This window comes from Oncorhynchus mykiss, chromosome 16 (assembly GCF_013265735.2).
Source record: "Oncorhynchus mykiss isolate Arlee chromosome 16, USDA_OmykA_1.1, whole genome shotgun sequence".
In the NCBI taxonomy this organism is placed as follows: Eukaryota; Metazoa; Chordata; class Actinopteri; order Salmoniformes; family Salmonidae; genus Oncorhynchus; species Oncorhynchus mykiss.
Genome location: NC_048580.1, coordinates 8,905,166 through 8,927,089, shown reverse-complemented (window position 1 = coordinate 8,927,089; position 21,924 = coordinate 8,905,166). Strand labels below are relative to the sequence as shown.

General features: G+C 43.3%; 1 protein-coding gene across 1 annotated transcript; it reads left to right on the top strand.

Annotated features, from left to right (window-relative positions):
- Nucleotides 1-5,231: 5,231 nt before the first annotated feature.
- LOC110491315 (WD repeat domain phosphoinositide-interacting protein 3) lies at nt 5,232-20,119 on the top strand. The gene is made up of 10 exons (XM_021564678.2): nt 5,232-5,438; nt 6,470-6,544; nt 7,716-7,817; nt 8,110-8,197; nt 12,208-12,302; nt 12,514-12,704; nt 18,185-18,270; nt 18,474-18,575; nt 18,897-19,018; nt 19,414-20,119. The coding sequence occupies exons 1-10, from the start codon at nt 5,372-5,374 to the stop codon at nt 19,518-19,520; spliced, it is 1,035 nt and encodes a 344-aa protein (XP_021420353.1). The 5' UTR covers nt 5,232-5,371; the 3' UTR covers nt 19,521-20,119.
- The last annotated feature ends 1,805 nt before the right edge of the window (nt 20,120-21,924 follow it).

The window sequence follows — 21,924 nt, the reverse complement described above, 5'->3', positions numbered from 1 at the left end:
ATGTTTTGCTTTCCATTCTGCAACACATTTTGAACTATTGGAATTTTGTGCGTCATTATATGTATAGCAAATACATTGTACACAACCAGGAAGCTGACAGCTGGCTGTTTGGGAGGCAGTCGATATTGATTCATGGAACATCATGCCCCACATGTGATCGTTATCATTCCCAATGGGTAGTGCAAGCAAAATTAAAGGGACTCGCAAACACAATCACTGGTTTATGAGGCCAGTGCCTTATCCATTATAGACCACTGGGGCGCATTAAGAAAAGATATATATGCCGGAATGACTATAGGGCCTACAAATTCATATTAGTACTGTCGTGTAAAAGCATTCTTTTCAAACTACGATTTCCATAGATATTTTCACGAAGGCTACGCTGGGCCAACACCGTGATGGACAATTCTACCAAGGACATGGCATGGGTTAGCGAGAGTTAGCAAACCAGCTAGCTACCGTATCATTCTGGGCACGTGGTCGCATTTTAGCTAACTGTCTAGCTAACTTTCATCTGACTGGAGCAATGTCTGTCTCTGGTGTACTTCCTCAGCTATCTCTGGTGGAGACCGACAATGTAGTTATGTCTGTATACCCGGGTTGTGGTTATCTTCCTCTTTTTTTATTTTTTTTATTTAAAAAAATACATTTTTATTTATTTCATCCGTCAGTCACTGGCGACAGCTAGCTAACTAGCTATTTGCGAAAGGATATATTGTCATACTGCAGCAAGCGCTTTTAAAGGCCAAAATAATAAATATTATCTTATAGATCGTGGTGATAAACTTGCCTCTGAATTAACAATATAAATTACTTTTTAAACAGGTCAACATTCACAAAGCCGCGGGGCCAGACGGATTACCAGGACGTGTACTCAAAGCATGCGCGGGCCAACTGACAAGTGTCTTCACTGACAATTTCAACCTCTCCCTGGCCGAGTCTGTAATACCTACATGTTTCAAACAGACCACAATAGTCCCTGTGCACAAGAAAGCGAATGTAACCTGCCTAAATGACTACTGCCCCATAGCACTCACGTCGGTAGCCATGAAGTGCGTTGAATGGCTGGTCATGGCTCACATCAACACCATCATATCGGAAACCCTAGACCCACTCCAATTCGTATACCACCCCAACAGATCCACAGATGACGCAATCTCAATCGCACTCCACAGTGCACTTTCCCACCTAGACAAAAATAACTACTTTGTGAAAATACTGTTCATTGACTACAGCTCAGCGTTCAACATCATAGTGCCCACAAAGCTCATCACTAAGCTAAGGACCCTGGGACTAAACACCTCCCTCTGCAACTGGATCCTGATCTTCCTGACGGGCCGCCCCAAGGTGGTAAGGATAGGCAACAACACATCTGCCACGCTGATCCTCAACACTGGGGCCCCTCAGGGTTGCGTGCATAGTCTCCTCCTGTACTCCCTGTTCACCCACGACTGTGTGGTCAAGCATGACTCTAACACCATCATTAAGTTTGCTGACGACACAACATTGGTAGGTCTGATCACCGACAACGATGAGACAGCCTATAGGGAGGAGGTCAGAGACCTGGCAGTGTAGAGCCAGGACAATAACCTCTCTCATTGTGAGCAAGTCAAAGGACAATAGGAAAAGGAACAGGCCCCCATTAACTTCAACGGGGCTGTAGTGGAGCAGGTTGAGAGTTTAAAGTTCCTTGGTGTCCAGATCACCAACAAACTATGATGGTCCAAACACACCAAGGCAGTCGTGAAGAGGGCACGACAACACCTTTTCCCCCTCAGGAGACTGAAAAGATGTGACATTGGTCCCCAGATCCTCAAAAAGTTCTACAGCTGCACCATCGACAGCATCCTGACAGATTGCATTACCGCCTGGTATGGCAAACGCTCGGCATCTGACCGGAAGGCACTACAGAGGGTAGTGCGTACGGCCCAGTACATCACTGGTGCCAAGTTTCCTGACATCCAGGACCTACTGGGCGGTGTCAGAAGAAGGCCCAAAAAATTGTCAAAGACTCCAGTCACCCAAGTCATAGACTGTTCTCTCTGCTACCGCACGGCACGCGGTACCGGAGCGCCAAGTCTAGGACCAAAAGGCTCCTTAAAGCAGCTTCTATCCCCAAGCCATAAGACTCCTGAACAACTAATTTAATCAAATGGCCAGGCGGACTAGTTACACTGAACCCCTCATGTGAGTTGAGATGGGTGTGTCCTGGCAATAAATTATACTAAGAACTGTTTTGTAAGCACTCTCAGAGAATTCATTTATAGACACTGAATTGATCTGAGAGTCACAGGGCTATGGTGAAGTTCATATAATTAAATATGGACTTTATGATATAACTCTGACTTGTGTGTGGTTTGCTCTCTCATGATTTGGTAATACAGGACATTTCCACGACACCTCGTTATTGTTATGTCAATTTATTGTGTTACTTTTTGATTGATCCGGGCTGTATCACAACCGGCCATGATTGGGAGTCCCATATGGCGGCGCACAATTGGCCCAGCGTCGTACAATTGGCCCAGCGTCGTACAATTGGCCCAGCGTCGTACAATTGGCCCAGCGTCGTACAATTGGCCCAGCGTCGTACAATTGGCCCAGCGTCGTACAATTGGCCCAGCGTTTGGTGATTTGTAACAGATGTCTCTTTCCATTCATCAATTGGCTGCTGCACAGTTTGAATTGATTGATTTTATTTGTCAGTTAAAAAAAGACATACTGTATATAAGATTTGTCAAAGTGACCAGGATTGCACAATAAAGTCGGGGACTTATTTCCGTTGTGGTCCCTATTTTTTTAACATAAATAAATATACAATTACATCGATACAGACACATTACAGAGATACAATGCGGCATTGGGCTCTCGAGTGCTGCAGCAGTCTAAGGAACTGCATCTCAATACAAGAGGCGTCACTACAGTCCCTGGTTTGAATCCAGGCTGTATCACATCTGGCCGTGATTGGGAGTACCATAGGTTGGTGCACATTTGGCCCAGTGTTGTCCAGGTTTGGCCTGAGTAGTCTGTCATTGTAAATCAGAATTTGTTCTTAGCTGACTTGCCTGGAAACAGAAAAAAGAAATACGGAAAAAAATGCTTGACCTCCAGATGAGTATGGGAGGGAGGTTTAAGTACAATTATTACAAGTTTGTTTTGGCTGGTCTGTAGCTTATTCTTTAGATGTTTGGGGCTGCTGGTGAACCATGACGTACAGGCAAAATCAAAGTTACACTGGACTAGCGCACTTGAGCCTTTAGGGTGCTATAGCTAGGTTTCCACACAATTGGTGACAGTTTTTACGTCAGTATTCCATTGGAGCCTGGTGGGAGGAGCTATAGGAGGACGGGCTCATTGTAATGGCTGGAATGGCATAAATGGAAACAGAGGGAAACGTGTTTGATACCGTTCCATTTATTCCATTCCAGCCATTACAATGAGCCCGTCCTCCTATAGCTCCTCACACCAGCCTCCACTGGAATTCTAAAATCTGCATAAAAATCATCGGCATATTTTCCCATCAAAGTTGTGTTTCCATCAAATTCACTTATTGCGGATAAAGTGTGTTCTAACCAACAGCTCACAGACACACTGTGGGTATAGCCTACTACATTATGAGATTATTATGGATAAAAGCTAAATGATTTGTATTTGTCAAACGGAAGCATCGATCATCATGTCACCAGAATAAGACCCTCGATATTTATTGAAATGAGCATCAAGCTCATCACCGTGCTCTTTCACCACCCGGTGAAGTACATAATAACTTATTTCATCTGTAGCCTATTAAACTGCATCCCATGATGTCTTTGATTTTTTTTTTTATCCAATGTACTTAACTAGCATTAAAAGGTTGGATGGAAACCTGGTTAATGTAAAGCCATTTTGAGGATGCTGGAATTATATTTTCCATGCCTACAGGAGGCGTTTGAAGTATCCTAATCATATTCAAACATTGAGACTGGATGCGTTTATGCCACATATAAAACGTAATACAGTTTAAAGGTTAAATGATAATATGCTATTTTGAAGAATTCGGTTCTAGGTGCGCGAGGAACAGACGTTTGGATTGGAGAGGAGGCAGAGTGTTTTAAGCTTTCCTGAATAACCGGGCCTGTCGGGATCCTATGTTGCCACATTATTACAGGACTTGGGAGAATGATGATCTGAAACAGACGACGCATCTCAGTACCTAAAGTAAAAAATACAGCCAGACTAGTCTGCGACTGTGCATTTCTAGACCTACTTCAAGGCTTCACTGAATTTTCATGCGCAATGATGCACCTGGCCTTGTTCTTGTGGATTCATATAGAACATTTATGCATCTTTGACTGCTTTTATGTGAGGTATGATGGCTAGTTAGCCTATTGCAGATCTGGACAAACTATCCACCTACGACTATTGTCACTATGAATGGTGGATGAAGGGCAGGATAGAACAGACTGGTAGTCTATATTGGCCTGTGGTATAGTAAAAGTTAGTGCGCGGAAAAGCGGAGTGCACAAGTGAAGTACCAAAACAGTATCAAGTACCGCTCCCCTCCCATAAATTCCAATCTGTCCATAAATGACTAAGTCAGATGTTGAGGTCCTGGGCTGGAGTGGTTATACGTGGTCTGGGGTTGTGAGGCTGGTTGGACGATTCACTAAAACGACGTTGGAGGCGGCTTACGGCAGAGAAATGAACATTAAATTCTCTAGCAACAGCTCTGGTGGACATTCCAGCTGTCAGCATGCCAATTGCACGCTCCCTCAAAACTTGACACATCTGTGGCATTGTGTTGTGTGACAAAACTGCACTTTTAGAGTAGCCTTTTATTGTCCTTAGCACAAGGTGCACATGTGTAATGATCATGCTGTTTTTAATAAGCTTCTTGATATGCCACACCTTTCAGGTGGTTGAACTATCCTGTCAAAGGAGAAATGCTCACTAACAAGGATGTAAACCCATTTGCGCAAAACATTTGAGAGAAATAAGCTTTTTGTGCATATGGAAAGTTTTTGAGATCTTTTATTTCAGCTCATGAAACATGGGACCAACACTTTACATGTTGCGTTTAATGTGTATATTTATGTTGTATCATAACACAGAGAAAAAGAGACCTAGGTTTTAATATGTTTTCACCGTTTAATAAAGGTGTAAAATATCAAATATACAGTATATTGTTTGTTTTTTCAGTCTTTGGACTAGTACTGAAACGCCCACTCCCAATCAATCAATCGATCGCTCGGTGCTCGTTTGAGCGTCCTGGAACCAATAGCTGTGTCTGTCTGTGTTGTTTTTCCTGGCTGCTTGTCTGTGGCACAGGAGGAACGCTAGCTAGCATTCTGTTAAAATTCGGCTAACGTACGCCTCTGATTATCTGATCGAAGTAATGAATTTATTACCGTCAAATGCACACGGGAACGGACTCTTGTACGCGGGATTCAACCAGGATCATGGTGAGAAATGGTTTCCTCATCGAAATCGTCTTTGGTTGACAGTTTTTGTCGTCGATGCCACGCTACCGACGACGTGTTGAGGCCGGGGGTTAACTTTAAACGTTTTGTCAGCCTTCGCTAGCTAGCTGGCTAGTTGTTCTCTAGGCATATTAAGTTGTTGTGAAATCGTGATTGGATTGTCATTTGAGAAAACTAAAATAATTTTACATGTAACACATTTTAGATGTAACATCATGACCAGAGCGAGTTAAATGTTATGGATCTGTTAGGCTCTTCCATTTGTAGCACTAATGTTGTCTGATGTCAAATAAACATCTGCTAAACTTTCGTTAAATGTATGTTGTAAATAGCCAACATAACGTTACTCTTCACTTTACCGTATATACTTGCAGGGGTTGTTAAATGTCCTCATCTTTAGCGCCTCTGTCGTTGACAAGCTAACTAACTATCTTAGCTACATAGTAGCGGTATAGCACAGATGGTTATAACAAAGATGGTATAACGTTCCCCTTTTTATCTGTGGTTATAACGTTAGTTTAACAACTGCTAAACTACTAAATAGTTTACATCAAAAGATGGCTAGGTATTTTTTATTGAACCTTTATTTAACTAGGGAGCTCAAGTTGTGAGGGTGGGTGGGTCTGGGTGGCCCCTAGCCAGCTTTTCTTCACTGAGCAGTGAATGAATGGGTCTCCTTCCAAACAAAGAAATGACTGGTAGCTAATATTCAAACACTCTGTTCAATGCCCACTGTGTGTGCCTTCCTCACAGGCAGCATCTGGTCACTGGAGCAGTAGGACAAACTCCAACTCTGATATGATAGAGAGAAAGAACAGGAACAGATAGGAGACTGAATGGAAATCATAGTCTGTCCTTAGTCGACCTTCCATATAATCATGATGTCTTCGAAGACAGACACACATTGCGGCTCAATGTGATTATCTTGGGGTTGTTCATACACGGTGAATTTGTTTGGCCCAAGCTTCGATCAGGGTTGTTCTAACCAATGGTATTTTCTGTGCTCCTTCCAGGATGCTTTGCTTGCGGAATGGAGAATGGGTTTAGAGTGTACAACGCAGACCCACTCAAAGAGAAAGAAAAACAAGGTAAATATATGTCAAGATAATGACTGTACAGCAAATAATGAAACACAAAATCCTAATTGTCTACAATAAAATAAATAAATAAGTCATGATTCATCATAATGTGTTTTTTCCACAGTTTACTATTTATCAAAAGGTATAGGGTAACCATTCTATTGATATGTAAAGAAACTCAATGGGTGAGTAGCAGTGCTTGCGGTAAATCAAGGCATTTTTTGCTGCATACCGGGGCCACAGCGTTGTGACGGGCGAGAACCAGCGCACTTCCTTCCTGTTCCTACTGTGTGTGAGACGAGATGGATCTGTCTGTGGCTGGATTGGTACTCTAGTTGGATGAGGAGGGCTATATGAGAAAGTTAATCATTCCGCCACTCGGCCCTGCACATGTGACTCCTCACCCCGCACATAACCTGGTCCAAAGTCACTATAGGAAACGACGGCTTACTGTACTGTCTTTAGTACTGTAGGGAAATTATTATTGTATATTTTTTAAATTGAACCTTTATTTAACTAGGTTAGTCAGTTAGAACCAATTCTTATTTACAATGACATACTACCCCGGGCAAACCTGGATGACGCTGGGCCAATTGTGCACCGCACTATGGGACCCCCAATCATGGCCGGTTGTGATACAGCCTGGATTCGAACCAGGGTGTCTGTAGTGACGCCTCTAGCACTGAAATGCAATACAAAGAGACCGCTGTGCCGCGCCACTCGGGAGCCTATAGGCCAGGGATAACCTGGTCCAGTTGGGTTTCTGCAGGGTGTGCAGGCTTTTGTTCCAGACCAGCGTTATTTTAAACAAACACTTTTTCTGTTCATTGTCCAACCTTTACCTATGTGTGCAGGTGCTAGGATATTGGGTTTCTGTGAGGCATCATGCATGCTGGGAAGACTTGTTTTAATATGCAGATGGAATGAGTTGTCTGCTATTTACTGTCTGCTACTTTCTTGAAAACGAGTAAAACCTTTGAGATATTAAAACTATTTAAATCCTCCTGGTCAGGAGTGTATCTTTCTAGTAACATTTTAGAGATCTTGTCTGAAAAAATATTTTGGATAATTGTGGTGGTTTTTGAGGCAACATCCTTGATTCTCATTGGCTCGGTTTACTCGGCACCTGCCAGATTGACAGCAGAATGGCCAATGAGGTGGTTCTGTGTGTGTCTTCCAGAGTTCATGGAGGGCGGGGTCAGCCATGTGGAGATGCTGTTCAGGTGTAACTACCTAGCGCTGGTCGGAGGAGGGAAGAAGCCCAAATATCCACCTAACAAAGGTATGGTGGTTACTGTGTGTGTGGTGCTTGTGTTGAACTTGCCTGTGTCTATGTACTATGAGCATAACAAACAATATATTTTGGAACTCTCAAAATAACACTTAAAAAAAATCTGTTTGAAATGTTTCCCTTGCAATTATCTCAATAGTGGTAGACTTTTCCATCAGATTGACCGTATCCAGTTGTTTCTTTACATTTGGTCTGAAACTAGAGACAAACGGCATCATCTCTCTCACGTTAGTCTTCTTGACTGTTGTTAATTCCCACCATGTCCTCTGATGTTTTCCTCTAGTGATGATCTGGGATGACCTGAAGAAAAAGACGGTTATAGAAATCGAGTTCTCCACGGAGGTCAAAGCAGTGAAGCTTCGAAGGGACAGGTAGGAACACTTGTGTTTCCCTCGGGGTGTTTCGATCAGCAGCGTTGAGTGCCAACACAACCACACACTGGGCGTTTCTCAATACGCATACTAGTGTGCTCCCGAGTGCATTCTCCGAAGACGTTTTCCTGAGTACGTTCTTGTGTGGACGAGAGTGTGACGAATGCATGAAACATTCCATTTGAGAAGCACTCGCGCTCCCCCTACGGTATTACCTCACACTGCTCCTCCCCCTACGGTATTACCTCACACTGCTCCTCCCCGTACGGTATTACCTCACACTGCTCCTCCCCCTACTGTATTACCTCACACTGCTCCTCCCCTACTGTATTACCTCACACTGCTCCTCCCCCTACGGTATTACCTCACACTGCTCCTCCCCCTACGGTATTACCTCACACTGCTCCTCCCCCTACGGTATTACCTCACACTGCTCCTCCCCCTACGGTATTACCTCACACTGCTCCTCCCCCTACGGTATTACCTCACACTGCTCCTCCCCCTACGGTATTACCTCACACTGCTCCTCCCCCTACGGTATTACCTCACACTGCTCCTCCCCCTACGGTATTACCTCACACTCCCCCTACGGTATTACCTCACACTGCTCCTCCCCCTACGGTATTACCTCACACTGCTCCTCCCCCTACTGTATTACCTCACACTGCTCCTCCCCTACTGTATTACCTTACACTGCTCCTCCCCCTACTGTATTACCTCACACTGCTCCTCCCCCTACTGTATTACCTCACACTGCTCCTCCCCATTCACTGAACCTTTTTCTAGCCAGGGCAATGGCAACAATAGAGACCCAACAAGTTATACACAAGGCAAACGTTTTACCTCATAATTATCAGCTAGATAGCCCTATTGAACTATTGACTTGCCAATTCACTGAACCGTCTTCCAGCCAGGAAAATAGCGACGAAACAAGATACACTACCAGTCAAAAGTTTGGACACACCTACCCATTCAAGGGTTTTTCTTTATTTTTACTATTTTCTACATTGCATAATAATAGTGAAGACGTCAAAACTATGAAATAACCCATATGGAATAATTTAGTATCAAAAAAGTGTAAAACAAATCAAAATATATTTTATATTTGAGAATCTTCAAAGTAGCCACCCTTTGCCTTGATGACAGCTTTGCACACTCTTGGCATTCTTTCAGCCAGCTTCATGAGGAATGCTTTTCCAACATTCTTGACGGAGTTCCCACATATGCTCAGCATTTGTTGGCTGTTTTTCCTTCACTCTGTTTTCCAACTCTTCCCAAACCATCTCAATTGGGTTGAGATCTGGTGATTGTGGAGGTCAGGTCATTTGATGCAGCACTCCATCACTCTCCTTCTTGGTCAAATAGCCCTTACACAGCCTGGAGGTGTTTTGGGTCATTGTCCTGTTGAAAAATGATTGTGCCACTAAGCACAAACCAGATGGGATGGCGTATCGCTGCACAATGCTGTGATTGCCATGCTGATTAAGTGTGCCTTCAATTCTAAGTCACTGACAGTTTCACCAGCATAGCACCCCCACACCATCACACCACCTCCTCTGTGCTTCATGGTGGGAACCACACATGCAGAGATTATCCGTTCACCTACTCTGCGTCTCACTAAGACACAGCGGTTGGAACCAAAAATCTCAAATTTGGACCAAAGGACAGATTTCCACCGGTCTAATGTCCATTGCTCGTGTTTCTTGGCCCAAGCCTTCTTATTGGTGTCTTTTAGTAGTGGTTCCTTTGCAGCAATTTGACCACAAAGGCCTGATTCACGCAGTCTCTGAACAGTTGATGTTGAGATGTGTCTGTTACTTGATCTCTGTGAAACATTTATTTGGACTGCAATCTGAGGCTGGTAACTCTAATGACCTTGTCCTCTGCAGCAGAGGGAACTCTGGGTCTTCCTTTCCTGTGGCGGTCCTCATGAGAGCCAGTTTCATCATAGCGCTTGATGGGTTTTGCGACTGCACTTTGAAAGTTTCTCCAAGTAATGATGGACTGTCGTTTCTCTTTGCTTTTTTGCACTGTTCTTGCCATCATTTGGACTCAGCCCTATATGGTAAATCACTATCTTCTGTATACCATCTCTAGGTTTGCACAACATAACTGATTGGCTTAAACACATTAAGAAGGAAAGAAATTCCACAAATTCACTTTTAACAAGGCACACATGTTAATTGAAATGCATTCCAGGTGACCACCTCATGAAGCTGGTTGAGAGAATGCCAAAGGGCGGCAACTTTGAAGAATCTCAAATATATAATACATTTTGATTTACTACATGATTCCATATGTTATTTTATAGTTTTGATGTTTTTGCTATTATTCTACAATTTTGAAAATAGTAAAAATAAAGAAAATCCCTTGAATGAATAGGTGTGTATACTTCATAACAATCAGCTAGCTATATGTGAATTGTAATAATGTAGCCAACCAGATAGTTTAACTGGCAAAATGACCTAAAACTAATATTATGCAAGATACATGTCAAACCTTCGTTGGTAGCTAGCTAACAATTCTTGACTTATTATGGGCTCGTGGTCTACGCTGCGTAGGCAGGTAAACATGTCAAAATTAACACAGCATGTATTTATTAACGTATCAAGATAAAAAATATTATAGTCAGGCAACATATGAGATATGAATAGGCAACATTTCACTCCGAAGTTGGAGTTTATTTTCCCTTGCTTCAGCTCAAATAATGTCCGCCATTGATTTCAATACATTTTGCGTTATTTGTACGGGGTTGCGTCATATTTCTGTGCATACTTTCCATTGAAGCTTGCATCGATGCATGCTTCAAAATAGGTACAATTACGCATTAGAGAAGTGCCCTCCGTGCTCACATACTTGGATTTGAACTCATACTCCAACCCTCCCGTGCTCCAGTTTGCGTGCTCCGACCGCAGTAGTAAGCATTTTGAGAAACACCCATTGACTCCAATGTACTCACATTTTTAGTACCAGTTTAACTCTTTGTTTAAGACCAATTAGGAATTACAGCCGTTGTGTTTCATCGTCAGTGGCACACAGCGATCGCATAAGCATTGCTTACGCGAGTACGCATTTCACTGTTAGTCGACACCTGTTGTTTTACGAAGCATCGGACGAATAAAGTGTCATTTAGTTGGAAGTACTGCAGGCCACTGTATCGGGAATCAAATGAGATATTTAGCTTTAGTTACAGGACAGAGAGGGTGGGAGACGGTACCAGCATTTACATTTTTACATTTGAGTCATTTAGCAGACGCTCTTATCCAGAGCGAAATACAGGAACAATTAGGGTTAAGTGCCTTGCTCACGGGCACATCAACAGATTTTTTTCACCCGGTTGGCTCGTGGAATCGAACCAGCAACATTTCGGTTACTGACCCAACGCTCTTAACCACTAGACTACTTGCTGCCTGTAGTAGTACAGTAATAATAGGCTGTGATTGCACTTCCTCTTCTTAGGCCCAGAACCTGTTGGATTGGCAGTCATTAACATAGTAATTGGTTTGGTAATTATACAGTACTAGGTCCCAATGCAGTAATGGTATAACACAGTATAGATCCTTGTTGCTTTTAGAGAGGACTACTCTGGAATTGCCTGAAAAGCAATGACTGTTAAGATGTTCACCTTTTTAGGTAACGTTAAAGGGGAATGTTAGAAGGTAGTATGTCGGTGTCAGGAGAAATCACAATTTATTTGTCACTTTCGCATATTTAGCAGATGTTATTGCGGGTGTAGTGAGATGCTTGTGTTCCTATCTCCAACAGTGCAGTAATATCTAACAATACACAATACACACAAATCTAAAATTAAAAGAATGGAATTAAGACATATATAAATATTATGATAAGCAATGTTGCGGTGGCATTGACTAAAATACAGTAGAATAAAGTATATACATACGAAATGAGTAAAGCCAATGTTTTCTTACCAATGTTTCCCCATTGGATTGCTGTATGCTAGTGGGCCAGAAATCATTAGCCTAATGTCTCTATCTCTCTGATGTCCTCAGGATCGTTGTGGTCCTGGACTCTATGATCAAAGTGTTCACGTTCACCCACAACCCTCATCAGCTGCATGTGTTTGAGACCTGCTATAACCCCAAAGGTCAGTACTACAATACAGACGGACCGACTACTGTCTACTGCAGCTTCCAGACTCCTAACCATGCTGCTAAATACAATATTAGACATGCTCGTAATTTAAGTAAACAAACAATCTTCACAACAGTGTTATATGGTGTGTAATGTGTAGCTTCTCCTCTCCTCTCATCTCTCTCTCTCTCTCTCTCCCCTCCATTTTAATACACTCTCCCCAGGTCTGTGTGTGCTGTGTCCCAACAGTAACAACTCTCTCCTGGCGTTCCCGGGCACCCACTCTGGGCATGTGCAGATCGTAGACCTGGCCAACACAGAGAAGCCTCCAGTGGACATCCCCGCCCATGAGGGGGCGCTGTGCTGCATCGCCCTCAACCTGCAGGGAACCAGGATAGCCACCGCCTCCGAGAAAGTAATACAACCCTTTAAAAAAATACTCATTGACTAAAGGGACATTCCACAGTGACAGAGTGAGACTGAGACTCAGATTTTTTTACTTTAAAATGTGTGTCAAAAAAAACCCAATGATTACAAGGTTAAACCATACACGTCTATGAGCAAGGACTACTTTTAACTATTTCCACTGCAAATTGTACAAAACACATTTACTTGAAGAACACTGCAGATGCTAAGTTTGGTAACAGAATGTCGGCACAAACAACACCAACCGTCATTCTGTTACCAAACTTCGCATTTGAACTGCTCAAGTAAATGTTTTTTGTAAAATGTTCAGTGGAAATAGTTAAGTATTTTTTTTATTTTTATTGATTTCCCCTTTATTTAACCAGGTAGGCTAGTTGAGAACAAGTTCTCATTTACAACTGCGACCTGGCCAAGATAAAGCAAAGCAGTGCGACACATACAACAACACAGAGTTACACATGGAATAAACAAACATACAGTCAATAATATAATAGAAAAGGTCTATATACAGTGTTTGCAAATGAGGTAAGATAAGGGAGGTAAAGGCAATAAATAGTGGCAAAATAATTACAATTTAGCAAATAAACACTGGAGTGATAGATGTGCAGAGATGAATGTGTAAGTAGAGATACTGGGGTGCAAAGGAGCAAAAAAAAACAGTATTGGGATGAGGTAGTTGGATGGGCTATTTACAGCTGCAGTGATCTGTGAGCTGCTCAGACAGCTGGTGCTTAAAGTTAGTGAGGGAGTTATGAGTCTCCAGTTTCAGTGATTTTTGCAATTCGTTCCAGTAATTGTCGGCAGAGAACTGGAAGGAAAGGCAGCCAAAAGAGGAATCCTAGCAAAGACTTATAAATGACCTGGAGCCAGTGGGTTTGGCGACGAATATGAAGGGAGGTCCAGCCAACGAGAGCATACAGCTCGCAGTGGTGGGTAGTATATGGGGCTTTGGTGACAAAACGGATGGCTCTTTGATAGACTGCATCCAATTTGCTGAGTAGAGTGTTGGAGGCTATTTTGTAAATGACATCGCCGAAGTCCAAGATTGGCAGGATAGTCAGTTATACAAGGGTATGTTTGGCAGCATGAGTGAAGGATGCTTTGTTGCGAAATATTAAGCCGATTCTAGAATTAATTTTGGATTGGAGATGCTTGATGTGAGTCTGGAAGGAGAGTTCACAGTCTAACCAGACATTTAGATATTTGTAGTTATCCACATATTCTAAGTCAGAACCGTCCAGAATAGTGATGCTGGACGGGTGGGCAGGTGCGGGCAGCGATCTGTTGAAAAGCATGCATTTAGTTTTATTTGTTGGAGGCCACGGAAGGAGAGTTGTATGGCATTGAAGCTCGTCTGGAGGTTAGTTAACACAGTGTCCAAAGAAGGGCCAGAAGTATACAGAATGGTGTCATCTGCGTAGAGGTGGATCAGAGAATCATCAGCAGCAAGAGCGACATCATTGATGTATACAGAGAAAAGAGTCGGCCCTAGAATTGAACCCTGTGGCACCCCCATAGACTGCCAGAGGTCCGGACAACAGGCCCTCCGATTTGACACACAGAACTCTGTCTGATTTGTAGTTGGTGAACCAGGCGAGGCAGTCATATGAGAAACCAAGGCTGTTGAGTCTGCCGATAAGAATGTGGTGATTGACAGAGTTGGAAGCCTTGGCCAGGTTGATGAATACAGCTGCACAGTATTGCCTCTTATCGATGGCGGTTATGATATCGTTTAGGACCTTGAGCGTGGCTGAGGTGAAACCATGACCAGCTCGGAAGCCAGATTGCATAGCGGAGAGGGTACGGTTGGACTCGAAATGGTCAGTGATCTGTTTGTTAACTTGGCTTTTGAAGACCTTAGAAAGAAAGGGTAGGATAGATATAGGTCTGTAGCAGTTTGGGTCTAGAGTGTCTCCCCTTTGAAGAGGGGGATGACCGCGGCAGCTTTCCAATCTTTGGGGATCTCAGATGATATGAAAGAGAGTTTGAACAGGCTAGTAATAGGGGATGCAACAATTTCGGTGGATCATTTTAGAAAGAGAGTGTCCAGATTGTCCAGTCCGTCTGATTTGTAGGGGTCCAGATTTTGCAGCTCTTTTAGAACATCTGGTATCTGGATTTGGGAGAAGGAGAAATGGGGAGGCTTGGGCGAGTTGCTGTGAGGGGTGCAGGGCTGTTGATCGGGGTAGGGGTAGCCAGGTGGAAAGCATGGCCAGCCATAAAAAAATGCATATTGAAATTCTCAATTATCGTGGATTTATCGGTGGTGACAGTGTTTCCTAGCCTCAGTACAGTGGGCAGCTAGGACGAGGTGCTCTTATTCTCCATGGACTTTACAGTGTCCCAGAACTTTTTGTAGTTTGTGCTACCAAATGCAAATTTCTGTTTGAAAAAGCTAGCCTTTGCTTTCCTAACTTCCTGTGTATATTGGTTCCTAACTTCCCTGAAAAGTTGCATATTGCGGGGTCTATTCGATGCTAATGCAGTACGCCACAGGATGTTTTTGTGCTGGTCAAGGGCAGTCAGGTCTGGAGTGAACCAAGGGCTATATCTGTTCCTGGTTCTAAATTTTTTGAACAGGGCATGCTTATTTACGATGGGGAGGAAGGCACTTTTAAAGAATAACCAGGTGTCCTCTACTGACAGAATAAGGTCAATATTCTTCCAGGATACCCCGGGCCAGGTCGTTTAGAAAGGCCTGCTCGCTAAAGTGTTTTAGGGAGCGTTTGATAGTGAGGGGTGGTCGTTTGACCGCAGACCCACGTACGCAGGCAATGAGGTGGTAATCGCTGAGATCCTGGTTGAAAACAGTAGAGGTTTGTATTTGGAGGGCAGATTGGTTAGGATGATATCTATGAGGGTGCCCGTGTTTATGTTTTTTTATGAGGGTGCCCGTGTTTACCTGGTAGGTTCTTTGATAATTTGTGTGACATTTAGGGCTTCAAGCTTAGATTGTTGGATGGCCGGGGTGTTAACCATGTCCCAGTTTAGGTCACCTAACAGTACGAGCTCTGAAACTAGATCAGCTGGCAATCTATTCACATATGGTGTCCAGGGCACAGCTGGGGGCAGAGGGTGGTCTATAGCAAGTGGCAACGGTGAGAGACATGTTTCTGGAAAGGTGGATTTTTAGAAGTAGAAGCTCAAATTGTTTGTGCACAGACCTGGATAGTAAGACAGAACTTTGCAGGCTCTCTCTGCAGTAGATTGCAACTCAGCAATGGACAAGGCATATTGACATTAGGGAGAGGCTTGCGTAGGCAATGGATCATAGGGTCCAGTGAATAGCTAGGCGGGCTGGAGACACAGCGATTCAGACAGCTAGTGGGCCGGGGCTAGCAGATGGGCCTTAGAGGGATGTCGCGACGGAAGAAGTCTGTTGTAGCCCCCTCGTGCGTTTAAGTCGGCAGACCAGTTGTGATGGATCAGCAGGGCTCTGTGTAGTAAAAGGGTCCAGGCCAGTTGGCAAAAAATAGGTATTTTAGCCCAAGATATTGGCTGACGGACTAACAGCTAACAGTCCGATATGCTCTAGACAGCTAGTGGACCGTGGCTAGCAGATGGGCATTCAAGGTACGTGGCGACGGAGGAGCCTGTTGAAAAAATCCTTCTCGGGCGGATTACGTCGGTAGTCCTGTCGTGATGAATCGGCGGGGTTCTGTATCGGCAGTAAAAGGGGTCCAGTCCATTTGACAAAATAGGTATTGTAGCCCAAGGAGTGGCTGATGGACCTCTTCTGCTAGCCGGGAGATGGGCCTAGCATAGGCTAGCTCCAGGCTAATTGGTGTTTGCTTCGCAACATGGACGTTAGTAAGGAGAAGCCAATCGGATAGTAGCTAGCTAGGTGAAAAGGTTCAGAGCTTGCGGTAGGAATCTGGAGATATGGAGAAGAAGAAGTCCGATATGCTCTGGATTGAATCGCGCTGTGCAGACTGGCAGGAGTTGTCCAGGCTAAAGGTTAGCTGATGACCGCTAGCAGTGGCTAGCTGACTACTAGCTAGTAGCTAGTTAGCTGGCTAGCTTCTGTTGGGGGTTCCGGTTCTAAAGTAAAGAAAATACCAGATCCATACCACCTTGGGTGAGGCGGGTAGCAGGAGAGTATGTTGAAGTTGGAGTTAAGAAAAATATAAAAAATATGTGGAGAAAAAATATATATAAAAAGATATATACACGGGACACGACAAGACGAAGACAGACGACTGACTGCTACACCATCTTGGATTCAAGTTCTCACCAGTAGATAGTCTTTGTTCATAGAGCTGTATGGTTTGTTTAACTTTGCAATCATTGGTTTTTGTTTGACATACTCTTTTTTTCTGTTTACTTTAAAATGTATGTGTCACTCTTAACGTGGAATTAACCCTTAACCCTTTTACCACTACTCCTGGGCTTAGACGGTACCTTTTGTCTCTACAACTGGTTGTCATGGTTGCTTGTAGACTAGGCGTACCAACTCCCAACTGGTTGTCATGGTTGCTTGTAGACTAGGCATACCAACTCCCAACTGGTTGTCATGGTTGCTTGTAGACGAGGCGTAACCAACTCCCAACTGGTTGTCATGGTTGCTTGTAGACGAGGCGTAACCAACTCCCAACTGGTTGTCATGGTTGCTTGTAGACGAGGCGTAACCAACTCCCAACTGGTTGTCATAGTTGCTTGTAGACGAGGCGTAACCAACTCCCAACTGGTTGTCATGGTTGCTTGTAGACGAGGCGTACCAACTCCCAACTGGTTGTCATGGTTGCTTGTAGACGAGGCGTACCAACTCCCAACTGGTTGTCATGGTTGCTTGTAGACGAGGCGTACCAACTCCCAACTGGTTGTCATGGTTGCTTGTAGACGAGGCGTACCAACTCCCAACTGGTTGTCATGGTTGCTTGTAGACAAGGAGTAACCAACTCCCAACTGTTTGTCATGGTTGCTTGTAGACGAGGCGTACCAACTCCCACCTGGTTGTCATGGTTGCTTGTAGACGAGGCGTACCAACTCCCACCTGGTTGTCATGGTTGCTTGTAGACGAGGCGTAACCAGCTCCCAACTGGTTGTCATAGTTGCTTGTAGACGAGGCGTAACCAACTCCCAACTGGTTGTCATGGTTGCTTGTAGACGAGGCGTACCCAACTCCCAACTGGTTGTCATGGTTGCTTGTAGACGAGGCGTACCAACTCCCACCTGGTTGTCATGGTTGCTTGTAGACGAGGCGTAACCAACTCCCACCTGGTTGTCATGGTTGCTTGTAGACGAGGCGTAACCAACTCCCACCTGGTTGTCATAGTTGCTTGTAGACGAGGCGTACCAACTCCCAACTGGTTGTCATGGTTGCTTGTAGACGAGGCGTAACCAACTCCCAACTGGTTGTCATGGTTGCTTGTAGACGAGGCGTAACCAACTCCCAACTGGTTGTCATGGTTGCTTGTAGACGAGGCGTAACCAACTCCCAACACCGTATCTCTCTTTATTTCTCTCCAGGGAACCCTGATCAGAATATTTGACACCATGGCAGGTCACCTGATTCAAGAGTTGAGGCGGGGGTCACAGGCCGCTAACATCTACTGGTGAGAACAACCAACCAACCTGGGTCTCTTCTTCACCTGATATTAGATGTGACAAATGAACTAACGTTTCCATTTTGAGTAATTTAAGCAGATGTTCTGATCCAGAGTGCATCTAAAGGTTGTTCGGTACGACGACCTCATATTAGTCATAGTAAGTTGTTGTTCTAGTCCTGATTGGTATCCCTCTGTTCCCCGTTCCCCAGCATCAACTTCAACCAGGACGCGTCCCTCATCTGTCTGTCTAGTGACCATGGTACAGTCCACATATTCGCTGCAGAGGACCCCAAGAGGAACAAACAGTCCAGGTCTGATTTGATTTGTCACCTTTCTATGCACTTTGTGACTGGAGCTCTTAAAAGGTCCAAGTACTGCAACATTGATCATAGATTAAAGTACTGCCTTGGTGCCAGTGGTGATGAAGCTCTTTTTGAGAGAACTATCTATATTATTGACTGTTCAATGAGAAACACCATTTTTGGAAGAGTAACTTTGAAGTGAGCACATTTTGTTTTCCAATGTTAATCTTTAAACCAGCCACCATTCCAAACCCCTTCCCGAATCCTTGTTTTGTTTCCTATAAATTCAAAACCCATCCCTGAATCCTTGTTGTTTCCTTTTATCCTTAGCTTAGCCTCGGCTAGTTTCCTTCCTAAGTACTTCAGCTCCAAGTGGAGTTTCTCCAAGTTCCAGGTTCCATCAAATTCGCCGTGTGTGTGTGCCTTTGGAACAGAACCCAACTCTGTCATAGGTGAGGGGTGTGTGTGTGTGTGTGTGTGTGTGTGTGTGTGGTAGTGTTGCTCTCTGTGTACATGTTTGCTTTGGCACATGTCTGGAACAGAGCCCAGTGCAGCAGTCATAAATTAGTCATACTTCCTGCTTCCTGTCCAGTGTCTGCAAACACATTCAGCTTGACATTTCTTCAATGTTGACTCATTTGATTGTTGACCTGACACGACTTATTTGATTGTTTTATTGTTGACATCATTTTAGACTTTGAGTGGGAAACTGTATTCTTAGATTTGTGCATACTTTTGTGCCAACCAGAAGAAAAAAAAGTTTTTTTGACTTTGAGGATATAGCTGATGTACATTCTCTTATTGCGACACTTGCTCTCTCTCCCTCCCTCTCTCTCTCTCATATCAGCCATTTGTGCTGACGGCAGCTACTACAAGTTCCTGTTCAACCCGAAGGGGGAGTGTTCCCGAGACGTCTACGCCCAGTTCCTGGAGATGACTGATGAGAAGATCTGACCTTTAACCCAGACTCCTCCTGCAGACAGACAAGACGTGTGTGTATTTTTTGGAGCAGGAGGACAAGGGGGGCTGGACAGAAGGAGGAGGTTAGGTGTCTCTGCTCACCCAGTGCTGATAGACTCTCAATGGAGAGAGGGAGACCGCCTTAGAAACGACAAGACGGATGGAGGGAGCGATGAAGGAAGTCGATGTCCTCTCTGACACAAACTACTTAGAGACCATCCTTGAACAACTAGCAAAGGACAGACAGATGGACAGACTGTCACCTGGACCTTGTTGTCCTGCTACTCTGAGAACCAAACAGGGAAATGTATTTTTGTTGCTTTTTAGAGATGTCTTCCGATACCAATGATCGGTTGATTATTCTGGTTATTTTTTTTTAAAGGCGTATTGCGTTAATTCCAATAGGTAGATACATAGAAAAATAAATATTGTAAACTAACACCACCTAATCTAAATATAGGGAGTGCCTCTGAGCTGAATCAATATTGGAGTGTGTATATACTCGCATATGTGCCTTCAGGAAGTATTCTTAACCATTGTTGTTACAGCCTGAATTCTAAATTGATTAAATATATATATATATATATATTTTTTTTTTTACACACAATACCTCATAATGACTAAGTGAAAACATGTTTTTAGAAATGTTTGCAAATATAAAATATAATGCAGACATTTCTAATTTACGTAAGTATTCACACCCCTAAGTCAATACTTTGTAAAAGCACCTTTTGACAGTGATTACAGCTGTGAGTCTTTCTGGGTAAGTTTCTAAGAGCTTTCCACACCTGGATTGTGCAACATTTGCCCGTTATTCGTTTTCAAAATGTTTCAAGCTCTCAAATTGGTTGTTGATTGTTGCTAGACATCCATTTTCAGGTCTTGCCATAGATTTTCAAGTAGATTTAAGTCAAAACACTAACTCAGCCACTCAGTAACATTCACTGTCTTCTTGGTAAGCAACTCCAGTGTAGATTTGGCCTTGTGTTTTAGGTTATTGTCCTGCTGAAAGGTGAATTTATCTCCCAGTGTCTGCTGGAAAGCAGACTGAACCAGTTTTTCTCTGGGATTTTGCCTGTGCTTAGCTCTATTCTGTTAATTTTTTTTATCCTGAAAAACTCCCCAGTCCTTAACAATTACAATCATAGCCATAACATGATGCAGCCACCACTATGCTTGAAAATATGGAGAGTGGTACTCAGTAATGTGTTATGTTTGGGGCAAATCCAACACTTTGTATTCAGGACAAAAATGTAATTGCTGAGCCACATGTTTTGCAGGTAATTAGTTTAGTGTCTTGTTACAAACATAATACAAATTTTCCAAAACATGCATCATCTACAGGCTTCCTTATTTTCACTCTGTCAATTAGGTTAGTATTGTGGAGTAACTGCAATGTGTTTGATTCATCCTCAGTGTTCTCCTATCACAGCCATTAAACTCTGTAACTGTTTTAAGGTCACTATTGGCCTCATGGTGAAATCCCTGATTAGTTTCCTTTCTCTCTGGCAACTGAGTTAGTGACTGGCTGTATTGATACACTATCCAGAATGTAATTAATAACTTCACTATGCTCAAAGGGATATTCAATGTCTACTTTTTATTTTTTACCCATCTACCAATAGGTGCCCTTCTTTACAAAGTATTAGACAACTTCCCTGTTCTTTGTGGTTGAATCTGTGTTTGAAATTCACTGCCGACCTTACACTTATCTGTATGTGTGGGGTACAGAGATGAGGTAGTCATTTCAAAATAATGTTAAACACTTATTGCACACAGAGCGAGTCTATGCAACTTACTATGTGACATGATTAAGCACATTTTTACTCCTAAAAAGTATTTAGTGTTTGCCATAACGAAGTGTTTGAATGCTTATTGACTCAAGACAATTCGGTTTTCATTTGTAAACATTTCCGCTTGCACATTTTGGGGTATTGTGGTTAAGCCAGTGACAAACAAATCTCAATATAATGAATGTTTTATTCTGGCTGTAACACACAATGTGGACAAAATCAAAAGGTATGAATACTTCCTGAAGGCACTGATATGCATATTTGGGTGGGATTTCACAAAGGAAGATCTTTGAGTTAGCCAGGTGGGTAAACACTTAGAAATCAAGCTTTCTTCCTACGGTTGAAGAAATGAGTCACCCATTAAGGGGCGGCAGGTAGCCTAGTGGTTAGAGCATTGGGCCACTAACCCGAAAGGTTGCTGGATCGTATCCCCCGAGCTGACAAGGTAAAAAATCTGTTGTCCTGCCCCTGGACAAGGCAGGTAACCCACTGTTCCCCAGTAGGACGTCATTGTAAATAAGAATGTGTTCTTAACTGACTTGCCTAGTTAAATTGAAAAAAGTTCATATTTTTTACATGCTTTTTTTTAAATCTTGATTTACGGT